This window comes from Sphaerodactylus townsendi, linkage group LG12 (assembly GCF_021028975.2).
Source record: "Sphaerodactylus townsendi isolate TG3544 linkage group LG12, MPM_Stown_v2.3, whole genome shotgun sequence".
In the NCBI taxonomy this organism is placed as follows: domain Eukaryota; kingdom Metazoa; phylum Chordata; class Lepidosauria; order Squamata; family Sphaerodactylidae; genus Sphaerodactylus; species Sphaerodactylus townsendi.
Genome location: NC_059436.1, coordinates 41,410,753 through 41,437,005, shown reverse-complemented (window position 1 = coordinate 41,437,005; position 26,253 = coordinate 41,410,753). Strand labels below are relative to the sequence as shown.

At 47.1% G+C, this 26,253-nt stretch overlaps 1 protein-coding gene across 2 annotated transcripts in view; it reads left to right on the top strand.

The window, feature by feature from the left end:
* Positions 1-1,273: 1,273 nt before the first annotated feature.
* The window catches only part of WHRN (whirlin), a 130,443-nt gene continuing 105,463 nt past the window's right edge, over positions 1,274-26,253 (top strand). Inside the window, exon 1 of one of the 2 annotated variants that reach the window (XM_048513475.1) lies at positions 1,274-2,778. In XM_048513475.1, coding sequence (XP_048369432.1) covers positions 1,966-2,778 — 813 coding nt within the window. In that variant the 5' untranslated portion in view covers positions 1,274-1,965. The remainder of the gene's footprint in view (positions 2,779-26,253) is intronic. The other variant, XM_048513474.1, reaches the window with a different exon arrangement.

Sequence of the window (26,253 nt, the reverse complement as noted above, 5' to 3'; positions counted from 1 at the left end):
AGTGACCTTGAAATATAATAACTGAAATGAAATGTGCAAGGGTGGGTCACTGAAGCTTTTTTATGGCATGGAGGTAGATAATATCACCTGGTAAATAAAATCATGTCAAGCCTCTGTTAATGGGGGCAGGGCATTCTTTTTTCTTAAGGGATTTGGTACCTAATTTTTAGCCACTGTAGAAAACAACAGGGAGGAACGTGTGGACTTCACCAAGATTTTGTTTGTTTACCACCTTCACCCCCATCACTGTGAACACTGGGCTAGACTCTGCTTGGATGGATGCGAAAAGAGCATGCAAAGAGATTTGTCTCACCTGAAAAGTCATGTTGGAAGACATATGGTACCCTTTACCATTAGGGCTGCCAGCTCTGGGTTGAGAAATACCTGGAGATTTTGGTTGGAAGCTGAGGAGGGGAGGGTCTTCAATTGGTATAATACTGGAATCTACCAACCAAGGCAGCCATTTGCTCCAGGTAAAGTGATCTCTGGTCGATTCCCCACTTCAAAATTAAAAGTGGAGGAGACCCCTGCTCCGTGTTCGGTGCGCGGTTTCAAAAAGGTGTACTTCTGACCAGGATCCGAAATGACGCGCGCTGAGGGGTGGGAGGAGTGGCAGAATCGGGGTGACTGCATTGCACTCGTTGTCGCTGCTGGTGTAGTAGGGAGTGCTGCAGGACCCCGGGGTATTTGCTGTGAGGAGCGCGCATCTAATGGAGGGTGGGGAATCTCCCTCTGTTCTCTGAGGAAAATCTCCAACCACCCCCTGGAGGTTGGCAGCCCTGTTTACCATGGAGCCTCCATATTTGGAGGCAGTAAAACCTGGAGTATCACATATGGAGGGCACACAACAAAGGAACTAGTGCAGCTTTTTGCAGGGGAAAAAGCTTCACCTGTTGAATTTCTGCAAAGGTGCCAATCATCCCATGCACTCATGTCCCTGAACAACCTGGGCTCTGCACAGCTGACGAGCAGGCAGAAATTCAATCGGTGGGGTTCTTTTTTGCAAACAGTGGAGGGGAAGCTTCACCAGTTGAGTCTCTGCCCGCCACGCACCTTTGCAAGCCTGAGCGACCCCATGACCCACCCAAGGGGCCTGCCCCCTCGGAAGCTGCCATCCTGCAGCATGGCTCTCTGGGACCGGGACTATCTGAGCACTGAGAGCCGGACTGTAGCGGGCCGTCGCTGGGCAACGGGGGAGGCGCGTCACTTCCTGAGCCGCCGCCGCCGCCAAGAGAGGCTGGTCGGTCCCGGCTGGCAGCTCAACAGTTTTGCAAAGTCTTTCCTTCCCCTCCGCTGGCAGGTGCAGCAGCAGCAAGAGACCCGGAGCGCGCCCAGGGCTGCCGCGCGTCTGCTGCCGCGCGTGGGAATCGCTTGCAAAAGAGCAGAAGCGCTCCCGGGGAGAGCAGAGCGCGCGGCCCGGGGTGGGGGTGGGGAGGGGAGCGCTTTCCTTCTTTTTCTTTCATCGGCCAGGAGATGTCTTTTACTAGCCAGGCTCAGCACCACCAAGACTTCTGAAAGCTCGATCCTTGCCGCTTTGGCCAGGCAGCGCCTTGCGCAAAAGGCTGCGCCCGGGAGCGGCTGGGAAAACCCGGGACTTTCGAGAGGAAGGCGCGAACCAGCTTCTCCACGGACCAGTCCTAACTTCCACCGCTCCGGCCGCGAAGTCTCCAGGGGGACAGCAGGCGTCACTTGAGCCGCGCTCCGGATCTCGCCTTGCCACAGGAGGAGCCCCCGGCAGATCTCCGTTCCTGGACGGCCGGGCGGAGAAGGAAGGGCTCGTTCCCCTGCTGCTTCTCGTTCCGTTCCTGATGGCTCCCGTGTCCTTCGGCTCGCCGCTTCAGCCGACGAGGCAGAGGAGGTCCTCGGGGACCCCCAACTGAAAGCCGGAGCCCTCCTGTCCGGCCCCACCTGGCTCTCCAATGTCTTGACAGCCCCTCGACCCCCGGCCGACCCCCGGAGGAGGCGATGAGCGCGGATCTGGACCGCGCGTCTGTCAATTCGTGCGCTTCTTCGTCCGCTTCGTTGGGCTCGGCCCCGGGGGCGCCGACGGTGGGGGGCCAGCAGGGGTCCGCTGCAGGGTCGGGGATCCGGCTGCTGTCGGCCAACGTGAGGAAGCTGCACGGGGCGCTCAACCTTCTGCTGAGCGAAGCCGAGAGGGAGCAGTTCATCCACTGCCTGAACGTCTACCACTGCCGGAGGAACGTCTTCGACCTGGTCCAGACCCTCAAGGTCCTCCTGGACGGGCCGGAAAAAAGGCAGCTCCTGCCCATGCTACGCCTGGTCATTCCCCGCTCGGACCAGCTCCTCTTCGACCAGTACACCTCCGAGGGGCTCTACTTGAAGGCCGACTTCTTGCCCAGTAACGCCAATGGGGCCCTCGACGGCGCGGCCTCTGCCAGGGCCCTGTCGCCTGTCGTGGCGGCATCTCCGTCTCCAGCTGTCTCTCCCGCGCCGGCTGCCCATTTCTGGCCTCTCCCGCCGCTCTCTCGGAAGTCCCCGCAAGATTTCAGCACCATCCCGGACGGGACAGCTCCCTCGGCGGCCTCCGGCTTGGAGGAGCTCCGTGGGGAGGTCAGGCAGGTGACCCTTAAGAGGAACAAAGCCCAGGAGGGCTTGGGTTTTAGCATCCGGGGTGGTTCCGAGCACGGCGTGGGCATCTACGTCTCCCTGGTGGAGCCAGGGTCCCTGGCGGAGAAGGAGGGTCTCCGGGTGGGCGACCAGATCATGAAAGTCAATGAGAAGCCGCTGGACAAAGTGACCCATGCCGAAGCGGTCAAGGTAAGGGGGAAGTTGGCTGTCTGGGCAAAGCCATGGCATCGGGGGCCATAATTGATATTGATCACACTTAAACTAGCCAACACACTTGCAATGACAATTAATGCATGTTTCCAGGGTGATGCTATCTGACTTTCTAGTTTTGTTTGTGAAACAGCCTTGGAACGGGAGAGCGGATGGCTCGTCCAGTTCCCTGTAGTGAACTTGGTGGCTGAATGGGGATTTGAAGTGGGATGTCTCTGTTCTCAGTAGAACTGCTATAGTAGCACCCTCCCATTCCTTTGGTTTCCCCTCTCCACTGTAATATTTTTACTTGCCAATTCCTTGTGCTGGGGTCCTTGTGTCTTACACTTCACAAAGTGCTGAGCTAGATGTGTGTGTGTTAAGTGCTAAGTCACTTCTGACTTATGGTGATCCTGTGAATTAATGTCTTCGTAAGCGTCCTATCGTTAACAGCCTTGCTCAGGTCCTGCAGACTTAGGGCCATGGCTTCCTTTATAGAGTCAATCCATCCCATGTTGGCTCTTCCTCCTCCCCTGCTGGTTTCGACTTTTCCTAGCATTATTGTCTTTTCCAGTGACTCTCATCTTCTCATTATGTGTCCAAAGTACGAGAGCCTTTGTTTAGTCACTTTAGTTTCTAGGGACAGTTCAGCCTTGATTTGATCTAGAACCCACTTATTTGGGGTGGGGTGGGGGTTGGCAATCGATAACACTCTCTTCCAACCCCACATTTCTTCATTGTCTGGCTTTCACGTGCATATATAGTCATAGATCATAATTCAACCTGATCTTGGTTGTCAGTGACACATCTTTACGCTTAAGAATCTTTTCTAGTTCTTGACTTGGATAAACGATGATCAATGATGCATAATGATTAATGGGCATTTAGGTAGCTCTTTCAGTGTTCGAGGCACTTGCATAAAATATCGTAGAATTATATGACAACTGCAAGGAGGGTCAGGGTAGTTATCCACCTATTGTGGAGAGGGTGGGTAGTGAGAGAATGGTTTGCAATTTTGAAGAGCTTGCAGCCCAGATGAGATTCAAACTGGAAACCTTCCAGGGCATCATTTGCATTGCAGTCCTTGTGCTTCCTGGTAAGTAAGCCCTACTGAACACAGTGGCACATACTTCCAAGTAAGCATAAGTAGGATTGCACTGCACATCTCTTAGCTGTTATGAAGAGTTTGGATTTATATCCCGCCTTTCTCTCCTGTAAGGAGACTCAAAGTGGCTTACAATTTCCTTTCCCTTCCCCTCTTACAACAAACACCCTGTGTGGTAGGTGGGGCTGAGAGACCTCCAAAGAACTGTGACTCGCCCAAGGTCACTCAGCTGTGTTGGAGTGCACAAGCTAATTTAGTTCACCAGATAAGCCTCCACAGCTCAAGTGGCAGAGCGGGGAATCAAACCCACTTCCCCAAATTAGAGTGTGCCTGTTCTTAGCCACTACACCCCGCTGGCTCTCTTAGTGTGTCTTATGACACACTAAGTGGGGATATATCATATTCATGTTTTCATTCCAGATTTCCAAGTGTCTTATAACTGAAATCCAACGTAACAGCGAAATCTATTAGAGTTGCATGGGTTATATACAGAAATCTTGTCTGTCCATTGATAATTCATAAATAGAACCAAGGGGATCAGAAGAACCTTCCAATAGGAGCTGGGTGAAGATGCTGAATCCAGGAAGCAGCCCTTCCATTGAAGGGCGAGACAGAGGTTAATATCAAGATTGTTTCCTTCCGAGCTTCACTTCTCCAAAATGTGAAACATGCTTGTAGCAAGCTTTGAGAATGTTATGTTCTTATTTTACAGTACTAAGATGCAACTATGGAACAAAGTCTTTTAAAGTGGTTGTTGTGGGTTTTCCAGGTAGATCTTGTTCCTAATGTTTCACCTTGTGGTTTCGCCTTGTGGCTGGCATTTTCAAAGGTGTATCACAGAGAGGAGTCTGTTACACACTGTGTCTAGTGTGTAACAGACACAGTGTATAACAGACTTCTCTCTGTGATACACCTCTGAAAATGCCAGCTACAGATGCAGGTAAAAGGACAAGATGTACCAGACCACAGTCACACATCCCGGAAAACCCACAACAACCAGTTGAATCTAGCCATGAAAGCCTTCTTTTAAAGTGGTTCCAAACCACACAATTTCACTAAAACCAGATCAACCAGCCATTAAAAATCTCCCACAAAACCGCCATAAAATTAAACACCTGCATAAAAAGATATGCAGCGTCCAGTGATTTACAAACAGCCATCTGATATCCAACGCTCAGTGGAAAAGAATTCATCTTTGCTCACCCTTAGAAAGTGGGAAGGGAAGGGGACAGGTGACTTCATGTCTTGGGACACAGAGTGAATTCCATGGTGTTGGCTCTGGGTTACATCCGAGAAGGCCCTGGTTCTGCTGGAGGTCAACTTTGCAAATTCTCCAGTTCTTCATGCTTTATATACTGAGAGCCAGTGGTCCATTTAACTCAGCACGAGCTGGTGGAGCTGTCCAGGGTCCTGAGCAGCAGAGGGTCTTTCCCAATGCTCGCTATCTCCTTTAAGTGGAGATTCCTCTCTGGGACTTTCTATATGTGGATCAGGTGTTCTACCCCTGCTGCTTAGCTGTAAAGCTGCATTTTGAGTTCTTACCGTCGGGTCCATAGGTCTGTCTTGCCCAGTGCTGTCTACTACCACTGGCAACATCTGTCTGTTGCATTCTTTCAAAGTCCTGCTACCAGGATCTTTTAACAGTGCTTAAACACATATTTTTGAAAAACTCTGTCCTGCTTTTTTTTCCAATGGGGCCAAGAGCAGCTTCCAATTTCCTTTCTCCACTTTGTCCTCACAACAACACCCCTGTGAGATAGGCTGGGCGGAGTGTGACTGACCCCATGTTACCCACCAAGCTTTCAAAACAGAGTAGGGATTTGACCCTTGGTCTGCCAGAGATTTGTCCAAAACTAACTGCTATGGAGTTGCCAGGGATTGAACCACTTGGGGGTAAAGCATTTACTTTGTTTGCAGGAGGTTTGCAGCAAGGATGTCAAACGTACGGCTTGGGGGTTGGATCTGGTCCCTTGAAAGGGCTTGTCAGGGCCAGTCACCACCACGCCCTACACCCTATCTGACTTGGTGAGCCCATAGTCACCCCCCCTCTATAACATCAGTGGACCCTACTGTCCCCCCCCCTCTTAGGGGATTTAGTCACGAGATGCCATCTGTTGATTTATTATGTTACTATGCTGTATAATTAGTACACTGCGTTTAAGGGGTTTATTTTTAAAATGTGCAGAGTCATAATGTAATTGTCTGATTTTATTTGTACTCTGCTTGTATATTCTATGTTCACCGCCCTGAGCCCTTAGGGGGAGGGGGGATATATACCCAAAATAAATAAAATAAAACAACAACAACAACAACAACAACAATAACAATAACAACAACAACAACAACAACAACAACAACAACAACAACAACAACAACAACAACAACAACAACAACAATAATAATAATAATAATAATAATAATAATAATAATAATAATAATAATAATAATAATAATAATAATAATAATAATATGGCCACGCCTCCCCCAGTGCCGACCACATCCCACACTACCATTCCGGGCTGGTGAGCCTGCAGCAGGCTTGTCCATTCAGGCAACCCCCCACTCCCAATCTGACCTGGCAAGTCACACACACACACACACACACACACACACACACACACACACACACACACACACACACACACACACACACACACACACACACACACACACACACACACACACACACACACACACACAGTGCCTCATTCCTGATGGAGCATGGTCAGTCCACTGTGGGCTTGCCAACCCAGGCACCCTCCACTCCCCATTTGGCTGGGTGAGCCAACAGAGGGGGTTGCCAGCTGTGGTAGGCACTTCATCCCAGTACTGACCACCTCCCCCAGTACCACCCTGGACTGGCAATCCCACTGCAAGCTTGCCATCCAGGCATCTTCCCCACGTACACTTCCAATCTGACCTGGCAAGCCTTCAAGTGCCTCATTCCCCCAGCTGGCCCTGTTGAGTCTCCAATCCATGGACCAGCCCCTTCCCTCCCTATCTAGCCTGGCAAGCCCACAGGGGTGTGCCAGCTATGTCAACTACCCCTGTGCCAACCACCTCCCCCAGGACCATTCTGGACTGGCAAGCCAACTGCTGGCTGCCCACCATCTCCTTCAGTGCTGATCTAGGCCCTCATAACAAATGAGTTAGACCCCCCTGGCTTACAGGTTCAGTCCCTGGTGTCTCCAGCTGAAGGTATCAGTCAGTAGGTGATGTAGAATACTTCCACTTAAGGCCCCGGAGAGCGGCTGCCAGTCTGAGTAGGCCATATGGACCTTGAAGGACCAAAAGGTCTGATTCAGTAGAACAGCAGCTTTGTGTGTTCATTGCAGCAAGGGCCCTTTTGTCTTTAAATTGAGTGGGGGGGGGTGTCTGCCACTGAATCACTGTGTCTCCCAATGCATGGCCCATCCAAGAATCATCTCTGCACCCCCTGCACATCAGGCAGTGAGATTGAGAGGGAGTGGAAGAGGTGAAACTCAAAAGTGGCTGTCGGGTCCGCTCTCAGGGAGCAGCAGTAGTGTGGTGGTTAAGAGCAGGTGTACTCTAATCTGGAGGAACCGGGCTTGATTCCCCGCTCTGCCACCTGAGCTGTGGAGGTTTATCTGGGGAATTCAGATTAGCCTATATACTCCAACACATGCCAGCTGGGTGAGCTTGGGCTAGTCACAGCTCTGTGGAGCTCTCTCAGCCCCACCTACCTCACAGGGTGTTTGTTGTGAGGGGGGAGGGGAAAGGAGTTTGTCAGCCCCTTTGAGTCTCCTTGCAGGAGAGAAAGGGGGAATATAAATCCAACTCTTCTTCTTCTCAGTAGGGAATGGACCCCAGTGGACATCGTGAGTGGGCTTCGTTCCCAGTGTTACATTTGGGGATTCTGTACCATTCTGGCGCTGGAAAATGCTAATATTTATTTATTTAAAAGCCTTGCCCAGCCACAGCTTGGGGGCAAGTGTAGCGTCAAATGTTAATGGCCCAGCTTTATAAAAGATCATTAGAACAATTTCGCATATTCGTTTTCGCTGACTGCTTTGGTTGTTTAACTTGTTCCATGTCCTGCCAATTTACTTCCAAGGCTCTCAGGGGCTTGCAAGAGTGGCGTTTAGCTTCCATGGAAATCCAGAAACATTGGCGCTTTCGGCATTTCACGAAGTGTTTTCTCTGAGTGTGCAGAGCTCTTTGTGGGCAGGACCTTGTTTGCGGCCTTCAGAATGACCTTGCAAGTACTGTGCTGTTAGAACAGTGGGATGGTGAGGAAGAATGAGTGCTCAGGGACTCTTGAGGAGTTTGTGGCTGATGGGAACGTTGAATCAATGACCTCCCAGATCGTTTTCCAAACCAGTACAATTCATCAGTAAACGCTGATAGTTCACGACGCTTAAAATGAGCTTTCAAAGCACTTGTGCGTGTTGTTTTGTGATTTTTGCAACACACCAGATGAATTGTTTGATGCTGGCGTGATGTGAAGGCCATGGCACAGTTACCTAACTGAAACTAACCCTGACTGGGTCCGTTCATTCACTGGTTAGGAACACCTCTGATGGCCCTTATTTCTGCCACCTTGAACTCCCCTGGAGGAAATTATCCTTATCTTACGAGGAGGCATGGAGAAGTCACTTTTTGTAAGGTCAATAAATGACTCGAGGTTTTGAATTGGGGAGGATTCCAAGCTCAGTCCCTTGGCCACAGAGCTGTGGCTGCTATAAATGTTATCAGATGGGATCGTCAATTAAATAAAATAATAAGATGAAACCTGTTCTATAAAATCTCAGGCAGCCTGCTTACACAGTGAAAGCGCACTGTAAGAGCTGGATCTTAATAATCTTTCCTATGCATCCGTTCAAAGTGATCTTGATAATTGCATTACATCAGGGGTGTCCAACTCTGGGGCCCCAGATGTTCATGGACTACCATTCCCATCAGCCCCTGCCAGCATGGCAATTGGCAGGGGCTGCTAGGTATCGTAGTCCATGAACATCTGGGCCCCCAAAGTTGGACACCCCTGCATTACATGCATGTAGTGCTTTCCATGAGTTCCAAGGAGTACATTTTAATCTTCTTGGTAAACCTTATCACAGCAACCCCGTAAAGTAGATTGGTATTTAATTATGTAGTTCTTTTTAAATCCTGCCCTTTCTCCAAGAACCTTTCTTCTCCTCCATTTTATCTTCCCCTGAGAAGTAGTTTAGGTTGTGTCTGTCCCAAGCAAGTTCCAAGGTAGGGAGAGCCTCTCGGATCTCAGTCCATCAATAGGACCATTACATATAGGACCTCCCTGTTATGGAAGCTGGCATAGCACAGTGATGAGAATGAGGTGTGATGCGTAAGGTTCCCGAGTCGAATCTTGTCTTGATTGGGAACTCACTGTGTGTCTTTAGTCAAGCCATTCTCCCTGTCTGAAAAATGGAGATGATAATAATATTGGACTAGGGAGACAGTAAAACACTGTGAGTAAAAGCACTCTGCAAACGGCTGTTGTGGTTTTTGTGTGATCTGGTAGTTTTTGCTTGTAATATTTTGCCTGCACTATGGCTGGGATTTTCAGAAGCATGTCATGGTAAGATGCGAAACGTTAGAAGCAAAAAGTAACAGAAAAGTACCACACAGCTTGCAGAACCCACAACAGCCAGTCAATTCCTGCTGTGAAAGCCTTTGACAATACTCTGAAAGAGCTGTGTAAATCTTAGGTATTATTTCCCTATTGCAGATAGGGAGGGGGAGGAGTGTTGAACCTGAAACCATTGAGTTTGTGGTTGCAGCTGGATTTGAACCAGTGATCTCCTGCTTACCCCACAACTGTCACTGTGGAACCCTCTTTCATCTTCCAGAAGTCCCCACTCCTTTGCAAAGCTTGTTCCCGATTCCTTGAAAGTGCTCTAAGAGACATTTTATAAGACTTTGGATAGATTCAGCAGCCTGGAATCTACTGTGGTTTTTCAGAAGTAGGGTGGGCAGTTGCTACCCCACCAGCCTTTCTCTCTCTCTGGTACTAATGCTTTGCCATGGTTCCACTCAGTGGATAAGCTAGAGAGGACAGAAGTTCTGAGACCAGATTGTCTCCAGAGCCCTGTTTCTCCCATGGAGGGTTGGAGCATGACTTTAGATCAGCACCTTGATTTAGAAATGAATCACTCATTCTCCCTGACATGTCTCATTTGGCCTTATTGTTTTTGGGCTGTACCAGGCAAGACTGTAGGTACAGGCTCATACAGTGAGCCATTCCTCCAGACAAAATATATTCCTCATCTATAGAGAAGAAACATGTCATGGGGTAGATTCTAGCCAGGCCTCCACTCTGGGATATTTTTCAGTGTATGGGAGGATTGAATCTTGTATGTCTCCTTGAGCACCATAGATAGATTCAACAATGGTGAAATAGATCCTCCATTATCAGAGGCAATGTACCTTTGTATTGTAGCTGCTCAAGGGACAGTAGCTTTGTACTCCTTTTCATGGGCCTTCTGTGGAATCTGGTTGGCCACTTTGGGGAGCAGGGTGTTAGATTTTTTATTTTTTGCGGGGAAGAGTTTGGATTTATACCCTGCTTTTCTCAAATGCAAGGAGTTTCAAAGCCGCTTACAAACTCCTTCCCTTCCCCTCCCTTCCCCGCAACAGACACTTGTGAGGTCATTGGGACTGAGAGAGTTCTCAGAGAACTGTGACTGACCCAAGGTCACCCTGTTGGCTTCTTGTGGAGGAGCAGGGAAACAAACCCAGTTCACCAGATAAGAGTCTGCTGCTGACGTGGAAGAATGGGGAATCAAACCCGCTTCTTCAGATTAGAGTCCACTGCTCTTAACCAGTGGTGGGATTCAGCAGGTTTGCACCACTCCGGCAGAACCGGTTGTTAAAATGGTGCTTGTATACAACCAGTTGTTAAATTATTTGAATCCCACTGGGACTGGTTGTTAAATTATTTGAATCTCACCACTGCTCTTAACCATTAACCCCATTCTGGCTCTCTTTTGTGTGATTTAGCAGGGCTTATCTAAGGGCTTATGCCTATGTGGTTCTCCTTTGCGGGGAGAAAAAGAAATAGGCATTCTTCCTGTGGAATCACATCAAATGAGGTGCTATTTTAAAACCCTCCCATCCCTTGATCAGTTATTTGGGAATTGACAATGATTCAGTGATAGAACGGTGAGGTTGGTCACATTATCTGGAGACCCCTGCTGGAACTTCTTAAAGAATGCCATCAAATGCACATGGCTAAAGTGGCATTTTCCGGAGCTTCTGGAAATGGCTAAATCAAGGCAGATTTATACGATGCACTTTAATGGTCTCGAGGGCAAAAAAGCACAAAACCCCCACCCTGTTCCTTTCAATATGATTTTTGTTAGGAAGTCCTGATAGCTTCTTTGTGAAGTCTCGAAAATGGGGGTAAATGAATGCACATTTTTTGTACATATTATACAGCTTCTTGGGGAGGAAAGGTGAATGTGAAGTTGAAATATCATGCTGGGTGGAAAATAAAAGCATCTGATTTCTTCTAATTGGCAGAGCTTGGGCAGAACTCTTATTTTTAGTTCATGGGGATGCATCTATTCACTCCAATGTTACTGGAGGCAGAATATTGAGAGATGTGAAATTGCATTCAGGCTCAATGTATATGCCTACTGTATGTGTGTTGCATGCAGAAAGCATTGAGGCAGTCCCTGGTATGAAAGGTCTCAAGTAGCAGAATGGAATCTGGGGGACCTGCAAAGAGCTATGGGGGATCAGACCAAAGGCCTGTCAAGGTCTAGCATTCAGTTCACATAGTCGTTCGCCAACTACCTCTACCTCTAAGAAGCCCACAAGCAAATGAATGAAACAGCACCCTGTTATCCGTGCTTCCCCCTCCTCCTCCCGACCCTTCCTCCCGACCCTTCCAGAGTGGGTGGCCTTGACAAGATGTCAGCCCCCCACCCCTCACTAAAGTGTATAAATTTTCCATTTCATCTGGGCAGCAACCACAGATGCACATGCTTCAGTTTTCAGCATCCCTTTTGTAGCCAAAAATATAGTGTGATATAGTTTTTATGATCAACATTGAATGCTTTAGATCCTCCCCCTCTCCCCGACACCTTGCAGCCAGACCAATAGCTTGGCTGGTAGAATCCTCATCCCAGCCAATAGCATTGAAGAACATTGAGTGACTTTGTTCAAGCGCCTGGCAGGTTCTGCTGCTAACTCAACCTGCCCCCAACCACAAATTTGGAGTCCACACATCCATGCCATGGGAGGTTCCCACCTGTATTCACAAAAGAACCCAATTACATATTTTATTTTAGTTCTCAGAGTGTAAATTTTTTGCCTTATTGCTGTAATAATGTTGGTGTTAAATATAGATGGCATTTGAAAATGACAGGCAGATCTGTTTCTTGCATGATATTGAACAGGAAGGAAGGGTGATTCAGACAGATATTTTCTCACTGGCTTTTCCGCGTCTTGAAAGACCTGACTGAATGGATTGATCTCGAGGAGGCTTGTATACAGACACTTCTAGTTTTGAACTGGATCTTGAGGCACCTTCATTCTTTTCTGAGACTAAAACTGGATTCTTTTGGCACTCCATAAAAAGCTTGTAGTCTCCAGGTTTTAATTCTGAAATGAAATCTGGCAACATTTCAGAGTTCTAAATTGGCTTGTGGAAGATGTGAAACATTTTGACTTCCTGTTTTGAAAATAGTTATTCAGGGATGCCTCTAAAAACATTTTAACACTTGACTCCTTTTGCAAGGTTTAACATTAAATATTATCTTGTTAAAGCCAATGGCTTTGAGCCAATAAAAATCTTCCTGATCAACCATTTGGCATGGACAGGATGCTGAATCTACCTCCCTCCCCAACAGAGCTGATTGGTTGCTTAAGGATGCTGCCCTCCAGGTGAGATCTGGGACTGCCCTAGAATTGGAGCTCAGCCCCAAACTACAAAGATCAATTCCTCTAGTGAACATGGGTACCTGGGAGAAAAAAACTGTATGGCACTGTCCCTCACCAAGATCCTTGTCCTCCCCAGGCTCTACCCTTAACTCCAGCTTAGATCTGGCAAGCCTTCATGCCCCCCATCACTTGATGGTGGCCGGCAGGACCTGGCAACCCTAAGCCAGTCTGATATATCTGCACCCCAGTGTTCTAGATCAGATAGAAGCAGATGATGAAGAAGAAGAGATTGGATTTATACCCCACTTTTTTCATCTGTAAGGGGTTTAAAAGTAGTTTACAAACTCCTTCTGTTCCTCTCCCCACAATAGACACCTTGTGAGGTACTTGGGGTTGAGAGCATTCTGAGAGAACTGTGACTGGCCCAAGGTCACCTATCAGGCTTCATGTGGAAGAGCGGGAAACAAACCCAGTTCACCAGATTAGAGTCCACTACAATAATCTACCTCCCTCCCTCCCTCCCTCCCTCCCTGTCTGTCTGTCTGTCTGTCTGTCTGTCTATCCTCTATCTATCCTCTATCCGCTATCTATCCTCTATCCGTCCGTCCGTCCGTCCGTCCGTCCGTCCGTCCATCTACCCATCTATCCATCCCTCCCTCCCTCCCTCCCCCCTCCCTCCCCCCCTCTCTCTTTCTCTCTCTCTAACCACCACCTGAAATACTCCCATGAGTGGTTTATGAAACACAGTTGTCTTTGACATTATCCCAGTATCAGTGCACATACGTGGCTCAGTAAAATCAAAGTGGGCTTTTTGTTTGCTGGTTTTGCAGTGCTCCATCAAGAGGCTTGTGTGCATCTAGAAGTTGTGGGAAACGGTTACAAACTGGGCTTGAGCTATCCTGGAACTGAGTTCAGAAACTCTGCTGCGGATTTATTGGCGCGCAAAGAATACTGAAATGTGTCTCTAATTTCACACGATTGTGCAAATGACATGGGGAAATGTGTACATTTTTATACACGCATAGAGAAAACGGGGCAAAAATGAATGGGGGTTTGATTTGTTCAACGGGGGATAAGATAGAAACGGCGACGCTCAGTCAAAATAGTAGGAAAATTCACAATCATGCTTGGCTTCTGAGATTTCATCAGAGTGCAGCCTTCTCTTTGCTGCTATGAAGCATCACACATCTACTTTTTGAAAGACAAAAACTCAGGACTGATGCATTCTGTGCTCAGCACAGATTGCTGATTGTGTGCGGTGCATCTGGGGAATGCGTAAGACTTGTCTGTACTTACTCAGGAAGGCTATGGTTTTTTGTTTCACCTTGTCAGGCTGTGCAAATTCCATTACCCACTTCTGCATGTGTGGTCTGTCTTCCCCCCGTGAGCTGGCAATCACCTCAGTCCTCTCTGTTTGTATGAAATGATGCCCCCCTGGAATAAGTAAGCGCTTTCCCCCCAATCTGAAGGCGCTCTGCCAAGTAATCTATGAACCTGAACCATCAACAAAGAGAGTGGGCTTTCTTAGATGGCCGGTTTTATTTTCGGGGCTTGCACACTGAAAGGTTTTTAGATGATTAAGAAATAGATCCTTGCGATTTCTTTTGCCTTGATTTTATGGTTGATGGATGGATTAAACAGGAGAACGGGTGCTCAGGGGTCTGCTGAAAAAGAGAGGAATGTTTTTGCACATTATTAGGAGCAGGAGCAGCAATCACCTTTCTTTTCTGACTGATACAAAAAGATTCATAGTGGGTAAGAGCAGGTGCGCTCTAATCTGGGGAACCGGGTTTGATTCCCTGCTCTGCCACTTGAGCTGTGGAGGCTAATCTGGGGAACTAAGATTCACAGTTCTTCTGAGCTCTCTCAGCCCCACCCATCTCACAGGGTGTTTGTTGTGAGGGCGGAAGGGAAAGGAGATTGTAAGCCCCTTTTAGTCTCCTACAGGAGAGAAAAGGAGGATATAAATCCGAACTCTTCTTCCTCTTGATGCAGCAAGCCATGCTGTGGCTTTTGATCATGCCTACTGATGTGACCAAGTTCAATTGGCTATATAATGTTATGACATCATCATCTTCACTGAATGTTCCTGATTGGCCAAGATCCCATATGTTGTTATTGCTATGAAAACCCTAATAATTTTAGGATGGGGAATGGTGCCAGCACAACACAAGAAAGAGGAAACAACATGGCAGCAAATGGGAACAGACAAGGCAACATTTGTACATATTAATTATATATTTGATCCAGTTGCCTTGACAAAATGTTGCCTCAGGAAACTTTTTTTTATTTAAATGGAGTCTGTTGGATGTAAATATTTCAAATCAATGTAATAGTGGTTCTTTGTGACTCTCAGCAATTAGTATTCAATACATGCTGTTGCTGGTAGGTGTTGTTCATAAATGTAAATAAGAGACAGGCTTTGCCCTTGGGCTTGTCGGCTAAAAGACAAAATGTATAGGGGAAAGGAAGAAAAAGGTAGCCATTGATGATTCTGGGATCCAGTGGCAAAGGTCGTTGTTCAGGCATAGTGGTGGAGTGGGGAACTTGTCTTTTTTGCTAGGATGGAGGTGGTACAATTTCAGCTCTTGAATCTCAGGCTAATGGCAAAGGACTGCATGTGCTCCTCCCCCACCTTTTCTTTCGGGAAGGGACAGAGGGAAGCAAATGGTTTGTTGCTGTTCATTTTCTTTCCAGTGGTTGGGGGTTGGCTTTGACTGGCTGCAAGAGAGGAGCGTGCGAAGGAGGGGCAACTACCCAGTGGTCCTTGGATCAGAGGCCAATATTCTTCCCTTCTGTTACCTCTGCAGGAAAGCAAAGTTTAAGCCTCCCTCCAGCCCCATTCAGAAACGTTCAACTCCCAGATCAAAATGCACAAACCTACCTACCTACCTACCTACCTACCTACCTACCTACCTACCTACCTACCTACCTACCTACCTACCTACCTTCCTTCCTTCCTTCCTTCCTTCCTTCCTTCCTTCCTTCCTTCCTTCCTTCCTTCCTTCCTTCCCAGTCAAACTGACTTACAGCAGCCCTTACAGCAGATGTTCAGAGGTGGTTTGCCCTTGCCTGCCTCTATTTTTCATGACCTTGGACTTCCTTGGTGGTCTCCCGTCGAAGTACTGACCCAGGCCGAACCTGCTGAGCTTCCAATTATGTTGGGATCAGGTGAGCCTGAGTCAAACGCTTAGTACAATCCTACTTAGAATGAACGTTGTGAGAGGAAGATTTCTTGAGTCTCAAACCATAACTTGGCTTCACTATGAGATGCTTTAAGTGGCTTGCCCACTCCCCAGAAGTTGGTTTTGAGTTATGGATGTTCAGTCAATAGATCTGATTTTTAACATGACCAGATCTGTGGATATTTAAATCTGGAAATTGGAGTCATGAAGAAACAGGACAGGTCTTTCTACAAACATAAAAAATGCCCCAGATTTGCAAAACAATCTGAAATCCAAAATAAGTAAAATTTAATGAAGTTAACCCCTCAAATAATAAAAGCAACAACTGTAGCCTTATGAGACAAATATCCGCACTGGCCTTCAAGCCTTGGTTTCCATTAGCAAGACCCAATCCAGAGTTGTGTTTGGCCTTTATGGGAGGACTCTTTAATATCACATGACTTGCATGGTTCACCCAGGACTGGCTGCTTACTTACATTCAATAGCAGCCACTCCATTAAACCCAGTGTGGTGCAATAGTTAGAGATTCAGACAATAGTTTTACCAGAGTTTCTGTAGATTCCTAGAGAGGCATGACTTTGGTGTTTTCATAAGTTCATGAGGAGGTCTCCCCCCTGCTTACAGGTGTAGATGAAATGAACAGCCAACTTGCCCCCTCACGAACACACACACATACACAGAGCTGTCCTTTTACTTCCCCTTTCTGTATTCTTCCTTCCTCCCCATCCCTGGGGCCTTTGGCAAAGTAGTGGTGCCTTGTTTCTTTGGTGCTGACTGTGAGGTCAGTAGACAAGTATCCTGGGAGACTGCAGTACTCTTCCATGAGTTTTGCATGTTGCTGTTTTTTGATGTGGGATCTGTTTTCATTTATTCTCTGGCACACAAACCGTCCTCTTGAATTAAGGGCATTGTTGGCAAAGGAAGGGGTGTGCATAACGCTGCAGATGGGCAGATGAATGAGGTCCTGATGATATGACTGATATAAATTGTATCTCTTCCAACATTTCACAGGTGCAAGGAGGGAAAATGCTCATACCTCTTTATTCACATTATCACCAGGTGAAAATTCACGTGTCCCCAGCCCAGTCTCACATTGCTGGCAGTTTGGAAGTCCAGACACAGTATTTTTAAAAAAATATTTGTTGATAAAGATGTCCTAGAAAGCGTGTGTTTGTCTTGTGTTCAACAATTCCAGCTGAACGCTGAAGAAAGGCAACTCATAGTAACATAAGAGCCTTCTTCTCTTCTACATTGTGGCTTTGAAGGGCCAAAACATGTAGCCAAATTGATCTATGCTAAAAACAAGAGGTAGGCTAATTTTGATGCTTGGAAGAAATGTTCTCTGCCTGCCCTCAGTTCTCTGCTTGCCTGCCTGCCTTAGGGTAATCTTCCTCTCTATCTGGACTCTCTGGTTACTTTAAAGCTAGGCAGAATCTTTATGCTTGCAAGATGGGCAGCCCCATCCAAGCAGTTAGGTGGGTGACCATGACACCCCAACTGCACTGCCTGTGCTGCACGCAGGCAGGGCGTGGTCAGGTCCAGTCTCGCAGGACAGAACAGGTGGCAGACAAAAGCATAGTCAGAAGGCAGGCCAATGGGTCAAGGCAGGCAGCAGGCAAAGGCTTAGTCACGGGTCAGTCCGACAGGTTATGGCACAGGAGATCAGGCAGGAGATCTGCAGTAGGCCAGGCACACAGAAGCAACAGGAAATACACTTGTTGCACCCAGGCAGAAGCAAGCTCACAGCAAGGCTTATATAGAGAACCTTGTTCAGAGGGCTGGGATTTTGCAAGGAATCAGTCAGATGCAGAGACTTCCAATCTCCCATACCTTGCTGCCAAACGAGGTCTCTTTCTGTGCTTCTGCAATAGCAGCCTCTGCTTCTGCCTCCTTTGCACAGTTGGCTATTCACTGGGTTCCCTAGGAGGATCTGCAGGCTTCGCCACCTGTATGTCATCAGGCAGGGAAGAACTGGGTGTTGGCTCTGCTGCCTGGTCTTCCTCGGGAGCAGCCTCCTCTGGCTGCTCTGTGTCCTCAGGTTCTGCCTCAGATGTCTCTGTGTCCTGGTAAGTACCTAGGGGCTGGCTCGTGACACTGCCCCAGCACTCCCAGAGAGACTTCCTGGTGCCATAGGGAAGCTTGCAAAACAAGACAGCCTCCCTCTGCCAAGAACCCTCTATGCCGCTTAATAGACTTCTGCGACTAAAAAGGCGAGTGGCAGGGAGGAAGCCAACTAGTGTTGGCTCCTCCCCCAGCTGCATCCCAGCACCGGGGGAGGCTGTGACAAGTACATGTGCTCTGGGGAGGACAAATGTGCTGGTGCATGGGCACACCGCTCCCACAAGCCCTTTCTCCCCCTCCCCCTGGATGGGGCTCTTAATTGCCCTGTCTCAATGGCTTTGCTGTGTCATCTGCTAAAGATCCTTTTCAGACAGGTTATGTCCTTGTGGCCTTCAGTCAGTGGACTCCTTGGTACACATCCTTTTACAATGCCCTTATGTGTCCCCACTTAGGCTAAAATAGATCATGTCATGTTTTAATAAATGGTCTGTGTTTTCTTGAGCAACTTTAGAGCAAAAGGTTCAATTCCTCTTAGAGGAGTCTGACCCTGGAAATGCTTGTTTTGTTGCTCATTTCTTAGAGGTTGCAGAGAAGAGTCAACGAGAGGTGTTTTTAGATATGAGTCTTATTTAAGTTTTATGGCTTTGTTGTTCAAGACCTCGGTCTAAAAACGGGGGGGGGGGGCTGAAAAGAAAGAAAGAAATGCTTTGGAGGGCCAAGGCACAGAGCTGAGAGGCCAAGGCAAACTCCACAACTTGGATGCACAAAGCATCTCAAAGTGCAGATGGGGAGAACCTAAGGACACAGTTTTAGAAAGCAAGGACAGTCCTTGACAAATGAGGACAGATGTATAGTGTATATTGATCCCACAACTCTGTCATCAGGATAAGCAAAACTGTCCTGGGACCTCACTCTTGCATCTCTGGAGGCATTTCTAGTCATGTCAGTACTAAGGACCTTCTGAACAGGGAAAACAACTACTCGTGGCCTCATGGGTGTGTCTGCTTCTACCAAACCTCCTGGTAGTACTGAATAGATAATAGTACATAGATGTGAGCCGCCCAGTTGTAAATAATTCCTAGCAACCCCAGGACCATGGAATATCAAAGCCAGAGATGACGGAGAGGGCTTGCCATACCCTTCCTCTGCAGAGCAGTTTGGGTTGCCAGATCTGGGTTGGGAAATACCTGAAGATTCTGGCAATGCAGCTTGAGAGAGGTGGGATTTGGAGGTGGGAGGGACCTTAGAAGGGTACAATACCACAGAGTCCACCTTCCAAGGCAGCCATTTTCTCCAGGGGAATGGATGTCTGTAGTCTGGAGATCAGTTGTAATTCGGAGAGATATTCAGGCCCCACCTGGAGGCTGGCAACCCCAATAACCCCATTCTTTCTTGATGGTCTCCCATCCAAGTCCTAACCTCGCTCAGTTTCCAAACACTAACAAGATCAGGTTATTCTCTCCTTGTTGTTGAGGAAGGGTCCACTTTTTGTTGGGGGGGTGACCTTGGCTCAGCTGTACGTAGGGTTGTCAATCTCTAGGTGGGGCCTGGAGATCGCCCGGAATGACAACTGACCTCCAAACTACAGAGATCAGTTCTCCCAGAGAAAATGACTGCTTTGGAGGATTGACCATACAATACAGGGGTGTCTGGCGCTTCAGATGTGTGTGGACTACAATTCCCATCAGCCCCTGATTGGCTATATCAGCAGGGGCTGATGGGAATTGTAGTCCATGAACATCTGAAGCGCCAGAGTTGGACACCCCTGGTATAATGAGATCCCTCCCCAGGCTCCACCACCAAATCTCCAGAAATTTCCCACCCTGCTGTTGGCAATCCTAGACTGGTGGAACTCTTACCTCACAAGCTGAAGGTTCCATGGTTAGTCTGTCCAGTTGAAGAATCTCAGGTAAGAGGTAAAACCTTCCTCTGCCTCAGTGTCTGAGGGCCAGTATCTGAGGGCCAGTTCCAGGCTGAGGGGACAGTTCCTGGACCTGACAGACCAAGGATCTTAAAATAAGGCAGCTTCCTCTATCTGTGTGGCAGAAGCACTGTTGTCCAGGCTGTAGATCACAGGTGTCAAACTTGCAGCCCTCCAGATGTTCATGAACTACAATTCCCATCAGCCCTTGCCAGTATTGCCAGTGCTCATGTTGGGAGGGACTGATGGGAATTGTAGTTCATGAACATCTGGAGGGCCACGAGTTTGACACCCCTGCTGTAGATCTTTGGTGCAGAAGAGGTAGAGGAGGGATTTGGATTTATATTCTGTCTTTCAGTCCTGCAAGGAGTCTCAAGGCTGCTTACAAACTCCTTTCCCTTCACTTCCCCTCCCCACAATGCACACCCTGTGGGGTAGGTGGGGCTGAGAGAGTTCTAAGAGAACATGACTAGCCCGAAGTCACACAACAGGCTTCATGCGTAGGTATGTAGGAGTGGGGAAACAAACTCGGTTCACCAGATTAGAGTCCACCACTACACCACAGTTTTATCGCAGAGCTGTGGGTGTAATCGACTGTGTTTCTGTGTATCCAAAATGCCCGATGGTTAAATCAGAAGTTATCAAAAGTCATATAAGCGATTAGCGCCCAGATGTGGCAGCCGGAGCGTTGCTGTCCATGCCACTGAGCATCACAAAGCGCGGCAGCCCGTTCTTCCAGTGGTGCACGCCATGCATCAATTTAGCAGACTGGAGTGCTTATCTGATATGATGAGCACATCCCACAGTGCAGGCTATTAAAAAAAATAACAAGGCTGTACCAGTCATTAATTGCCACAGATGGACAGATTAAATACCTTGAGTTGTCTATTCCTGAAGTCTTGTAAAAAAATCTTTACCAGTTGCTTAGCTATCTATTGGAGAAGGCAGCTGTGTCACTTGTTATGTCTCCCCTCAGTGTTTGGCGTTTTGGCCTGCTTCAGCATTCTTCCTGCCTCCTCATCCCCACTGTTATACGTGTGGCTCTTTTATTTTCCTTTCTCGGCTGCTTTCTCTCTTTCTTTCTCCTGCTGTGCAAAGCAATACTGTCATTTTTTTTTCTTTTATGGGAAAGTTTGTATAAAGACATGTTGCCTTATGGAGCAAAATCGGAGCGCTGGGATAAGGCAACCCCAAAATGATGGGACAGGAATACAGTTTACTTTCTTCAGTGGCTGAGGAAAACTTAGAATTCGTTATCTCTGATCGCGTGGTGTACTGGTGGTTAGAGCAGGGAATTATGACCGAAGAAGAGTAGAAGAGTTTGGATTTATAACCTGCTTCTCTCAATCGTAGTCTCAAAATGGCTTACCATCACCTTCGCTTCCCCTCCCAACAGATACTTTGTGAGGTAGGTGGGGCTGAGAGAGTTCTGAAAGAACTGTGACTGGCCCAAGGTCACCCAGCAGGTATCATGTGGAGGAGTGGGGAAACAAATCCAGTTCACCAGCTTAGAGTCTTCCTTTCATGTGGAGGAGTAGAGGAACAAATCTGATTTTCCAGATTAGTGTCCTCCGCTCTTAACCACTACACACCACGCTGGTAGTCTCAGGTTCAGATCTGCACTCATGGGTGACTATGAACCAATTCTGTTCTTTCAGTCTCATTTACTCCGCAGGATTGTTAGGAGCCCACTGAGTGAGCCTGGGCCAATCACATCCTGTCAGCCTAATTTGCTTCACAGGATGGCAGTGAAAATAAAATGGAGAAGAAAGAACCGTGAAAACCACTTTGAGTTCCACTGGGGAGAAAGAAGGGGTATAAATGAAACAAATAAGTAACACTGTCTGCATTGTGTGTATATGAGAACAGACAGGTACCTTTCTCCATAATGCTCAGTTTGCAAATTTGAAAACACTATTGCAAAATCATTTTATGTCTCCAGCGCTTTCACAGCTGGGGTTGAGGCTATCCGTAAGCTTCCTCCCATTCAGGAACACTACAAGTGCAAAACAAAATATATACTGATTTATTCATTGATTTCAAGAATAAATGTCATTTTGGAGTGGGGCCCTGAACACATATAACATTGAGTCACAGTGTGTCATCATTAAAAAAGATCCCTCCGCATAGTGAAACCATGGTTAGACTTACTGAATTGAATCCTGACCCCAGAGGGTTTTTATTAGGAGAGATCAGAGGTACTTGCTTGTCACCTCACAAAACAGTGATTTTTTTGGGGGGAGGGGGATTTTTAGACATAGTTAGCTTGAAGCAAATATAACAGTTAAGTGAGGTAACTTAGCACTAAACCTGGTTTGTCTGCTTAGGTTGATGTGTAGAGAAGCCCATGATTTGCCAAACTGCCCCTGAAGGATATTTAGAGGGAGAGTTGAGAAAGGCTTGCTTGTCCCTTGGAAAAGAGAAGCTGGAGAGGCAGGGAGGCCACTTAACCATGGTTTACCTGATGCAAATATAACCATGGTTAACACAAGCCATAGTCTTCACATTCAATTCAAGCCATGGCTTTACTTCTTGATTTGCAGCCATCTCTTGACCAAGTCTATGGCAATCAGGCATACCACTAAGTCACAGTTAAGGGACACCAGCTCTGATTAGAGGTTATTTCTATAGAGTGGGAGACAGTTAAAAAATCTGCACTAAAACAATAGTTTACTTACCCAGTTGGGATGGGTCCTGTTCAAAATTGCTTGTTGTCTGTCGACTGTGCTCTTTCTGCCAAAATCACATAGGTGGAATCGACTGGAATACAGCTCCAGGTGGTACCATTTTGTCTAGCAGCAGATGCAGCCCTATTCTGGAACCATGGTTATAGGGAAATCACTTTGGTGACCAAGACAATACAGCCTTGCATAGTTAGCTGGACCCCTCAGCAGCCCCCTCTCTATTGAATACCCCCGTTCTTCACTTCTAAGAAGTTTGGTTGGCCTGCAGCTTCAGGCCTAAGTTACCAGAGGGTGAGGCAGTTGCCGGCTTTTTTTGCTTCCTCTTCCTTCTTCTCTGGAAGTGTATTCATTCAGAAATGTTCTTTTGGAACATTTGTCTTGCACGCTGGTGGTGCCAAGTGGGCATCTTCTTGGAGTCCCGTCCCTCCCCCACTCCCAAATCAAATCTCCTAGTAATTATTTTAATGTTCCCTTTGCTTGCCGGTTGAATAGAATGACCTTTTGAAAAATCAGCAGTCGTCACTGGCAAGTTAGAAAGCGTTTAAAGCGCTGAAGTCCCAGCAGGGAGGAAGGGGATGTTGCAGCTTTGTGGAGGTGCCATGAAAGAGACGCGCCAATCTAACTGGCCCGGAACAATGCCACCTGCCTGAGATTTTCAAAGGCAACCCATCCTCTCTACTTGCTGTGCTCCATCGCTCAATTAATCTATTGGGACAGATGACAAAGACGGCCAGTTAGTGCTAACAACCGTAATTGTCCTGCGGGTGTTGTTGTTTTTTTAAAGTATATCATCTGCCAGGATGATTTGTATTTTTGATTTTTAATTCCTAGTCGTCTACCCTACTCCAAACTACAGTGCTGTTTTTTTAACAGCAGTGGCATACTTATTTCGGGGACAGTCGTTTGGTCTATGAATGATGAAGGGATGGAGTAGACCATGACACCACACAGAAAGGGAAGAATGAATTCATAAATCCCTCACTGCCGCGCGCTGGAGACATAGTGGTATATTTATGTGTGCAATTTCTAACTTGCCGTTCTCTCAAGGAGACTAGCGAGAAAAGTGTGGAAGGGCCAGAGGGCTGTGTGCTTGAACTGACAACTCCTTTAGTGCTGCAGGTTTGGTTGCTTCAAGCCAGAGGTGGAGTAAAACAGGACAGAAGAAGAAGAGTTTGGATTTATACCCACCTTTCTCTCCTGCAAGGAGACTCAAGGGGGCTTTACAAGCTCCTTTCCCTTCCCTGCCCCACAACAGACACCTTGTGAGGTCGGTGGGGCTGAGAGAGTTCCAAAGAACCATGAATAGAATAGAATAGAATAGAATCTTTATTGGCCAAGTGTGATTGGACACACAAGGAATTTGTCTCCGGTGCATATGCTCTCAGTGTACATAAAAGAAAAATACATTTGTCAAGAATCATACATTCTAGCCCAAGATCACCCAACAGGAATGTAGGAGTCCGAAAACACATCTGGTTCACCAGATAAGTTCACCCTACATTCTTGCTGGGTGACCTTGGGCTAGTCACAGTTCTTCGGAACTCTCTCACCCCCACCTACCTCACAAGGTGTCTGTTGTGGGGAGAGGAAGGAAAAGGAGCTTCCAAGCCCCCTGAGTCTCCTTAAAGGAGAGAAAGGTGGGGTATAAATCCAAACTCTTCATCATCATCATCATCATCATCATCATCATCATCATCATTGTTATGCATAAATAAATAAGGTAGCAAATGGCCTCTATTTCACATGTCAATAGTGTATAGATTGCATGTAAAAACTGCCTTAAATGTGTGCACAACAGAACTAATCTACAAAGCTGGTAGGGAAGCAAAGTCACTGGTCAGAACATCCGCTCATCTTTGTAATCTGTTGGAGAGCATGAACCATATTGGGCAGATGAACCAGTCCTGCCTTCTCACCTCTTTCTTTCCCTACCAGTGTAGGTTCTCCAACTTGGCGGCGGGGGAAAGTGCCGTCAAGACACAGTTGACTTATGGCAACCCCATAGGATTTTCAAGGCAAGAGCCATTTAGAGGTGCCACTGCCTGCCTCTGTGTTGGCTGAGAGAGTTCTGAGAAAACTGTCACTGGCCCAAAGTCACCCAACAGGCTTCGTGTGGAGGTGTGGGGAATCAAACCCGGTCATCCAGATTACAGTCGGCAGCTCTTAACCATCACGGTTGTTGTTATTCCATCCACCAGAGCTCAAAGCAGCATATGTAGCTCTCTCGCTACCATTTTATACTTGCAGCTGTCTTGTGAGCGGAGTGAGAAAGTATACATTATGCAATGAAAATTATGCAGTAAGGAGACCAAAAGAAAGAAATGTTGTAAACGTAGCTGCTACTGGCTGTATTATCAACATATGACACCAATATATTCAAGTAACTCTATATACCCTGAAGCCATCACCTCAAGTGCATATATAAAAGCAGTTGCTTAACTTATAATAAATACAAATAAATGCAATAAATATATTGCTACACAGTTGTGTAGCATTTGAATATTGAAACGTAAAAATCACAACTGTGTAGCAATATATTTGTTGTATTTATTATAAGTTACACAACTACTTATATGCTTTGCACTTGAGGTGATGGTTTTAGGGTATAGAAGAGTTACTTGTATATATTGGTATCATATGTGGATAATACAGCCAGTAGCAGCTACTGGTTCTGGTGGGTTTTCCGGGCTGTGTGGCTGTGGTCTGGTAGATCTTGTTCCTAATGTTTCGCCTGCATCTCTGGCTGGCATCTTCAGAGGTGTATCACAGAGGGAAGTCTGTTACACACTGTATCCCTCTGAAGATGTCAGCCACAGATGCAGGTGAAACGTTAGGAACAAGATCCACCAGACCATGGCCACACAGCCCGGAAAACCCACCAGAACTAGTTGAATCCGGCCGTGAAAGCCTTTGACAGTAGCAGCTACATTTGCAACGTTTCTTTCTTTTGATTATTCAATTGTGATAGTTCAGTTGTAATCATGGGAGATCTTCAGGTGACCAAGACCTGTTCTCCTGAAGAGAATAGCTGCTGTGGACAGTGACTCTATGACATTACACTCTGATGGAGGCCCTCCCTTCACCAAACCCCAGCCACACCAGTGGCTTACTGCATTGTGAGTAGAGTTGCCAGCTCCTCTGGGTTGGGAAAAAGCTGGAGATTTGGGGGCAGAGCATGGGGAGGGTGGGGTTTAGTGAAGGGAGGGCCCTCATCAGAGTGTAATGTCACTGTCCACAGTGAATAATCACAATTGTAGTAGAGGGAGATCTCTAGGAGCTGTCTGGAGGTTGGCAAACCTACTTGTGAAGCAGGATAGGTGGAGGGAGAGTGACTGTCCCAAGGTCACCCATGGCTGGGTAGGAATTAGAATTTGGCTCTTCCCTGTCAAAAATTGTAACCATTGCCCCATAACGGTTCCCTGCTACATTCTCCGTTTCCCCCATTCATCTTCCCTTGGCTGTACTTGTGTTTTCTTCCTTTTGGTTTTGACAGTCAATTATAAAGCTGAAGATTCTTGGATAAACAGAACCTGGGGAACAAACGAAAAGAAACTTGACTTACACTTAGCAGCATAATCGGATGAAATAATGCATTATTTCTCCTCCTACATGAGTGTGTTTTGGGAGATAATGGAACTCTCTCGTGCAGAAATA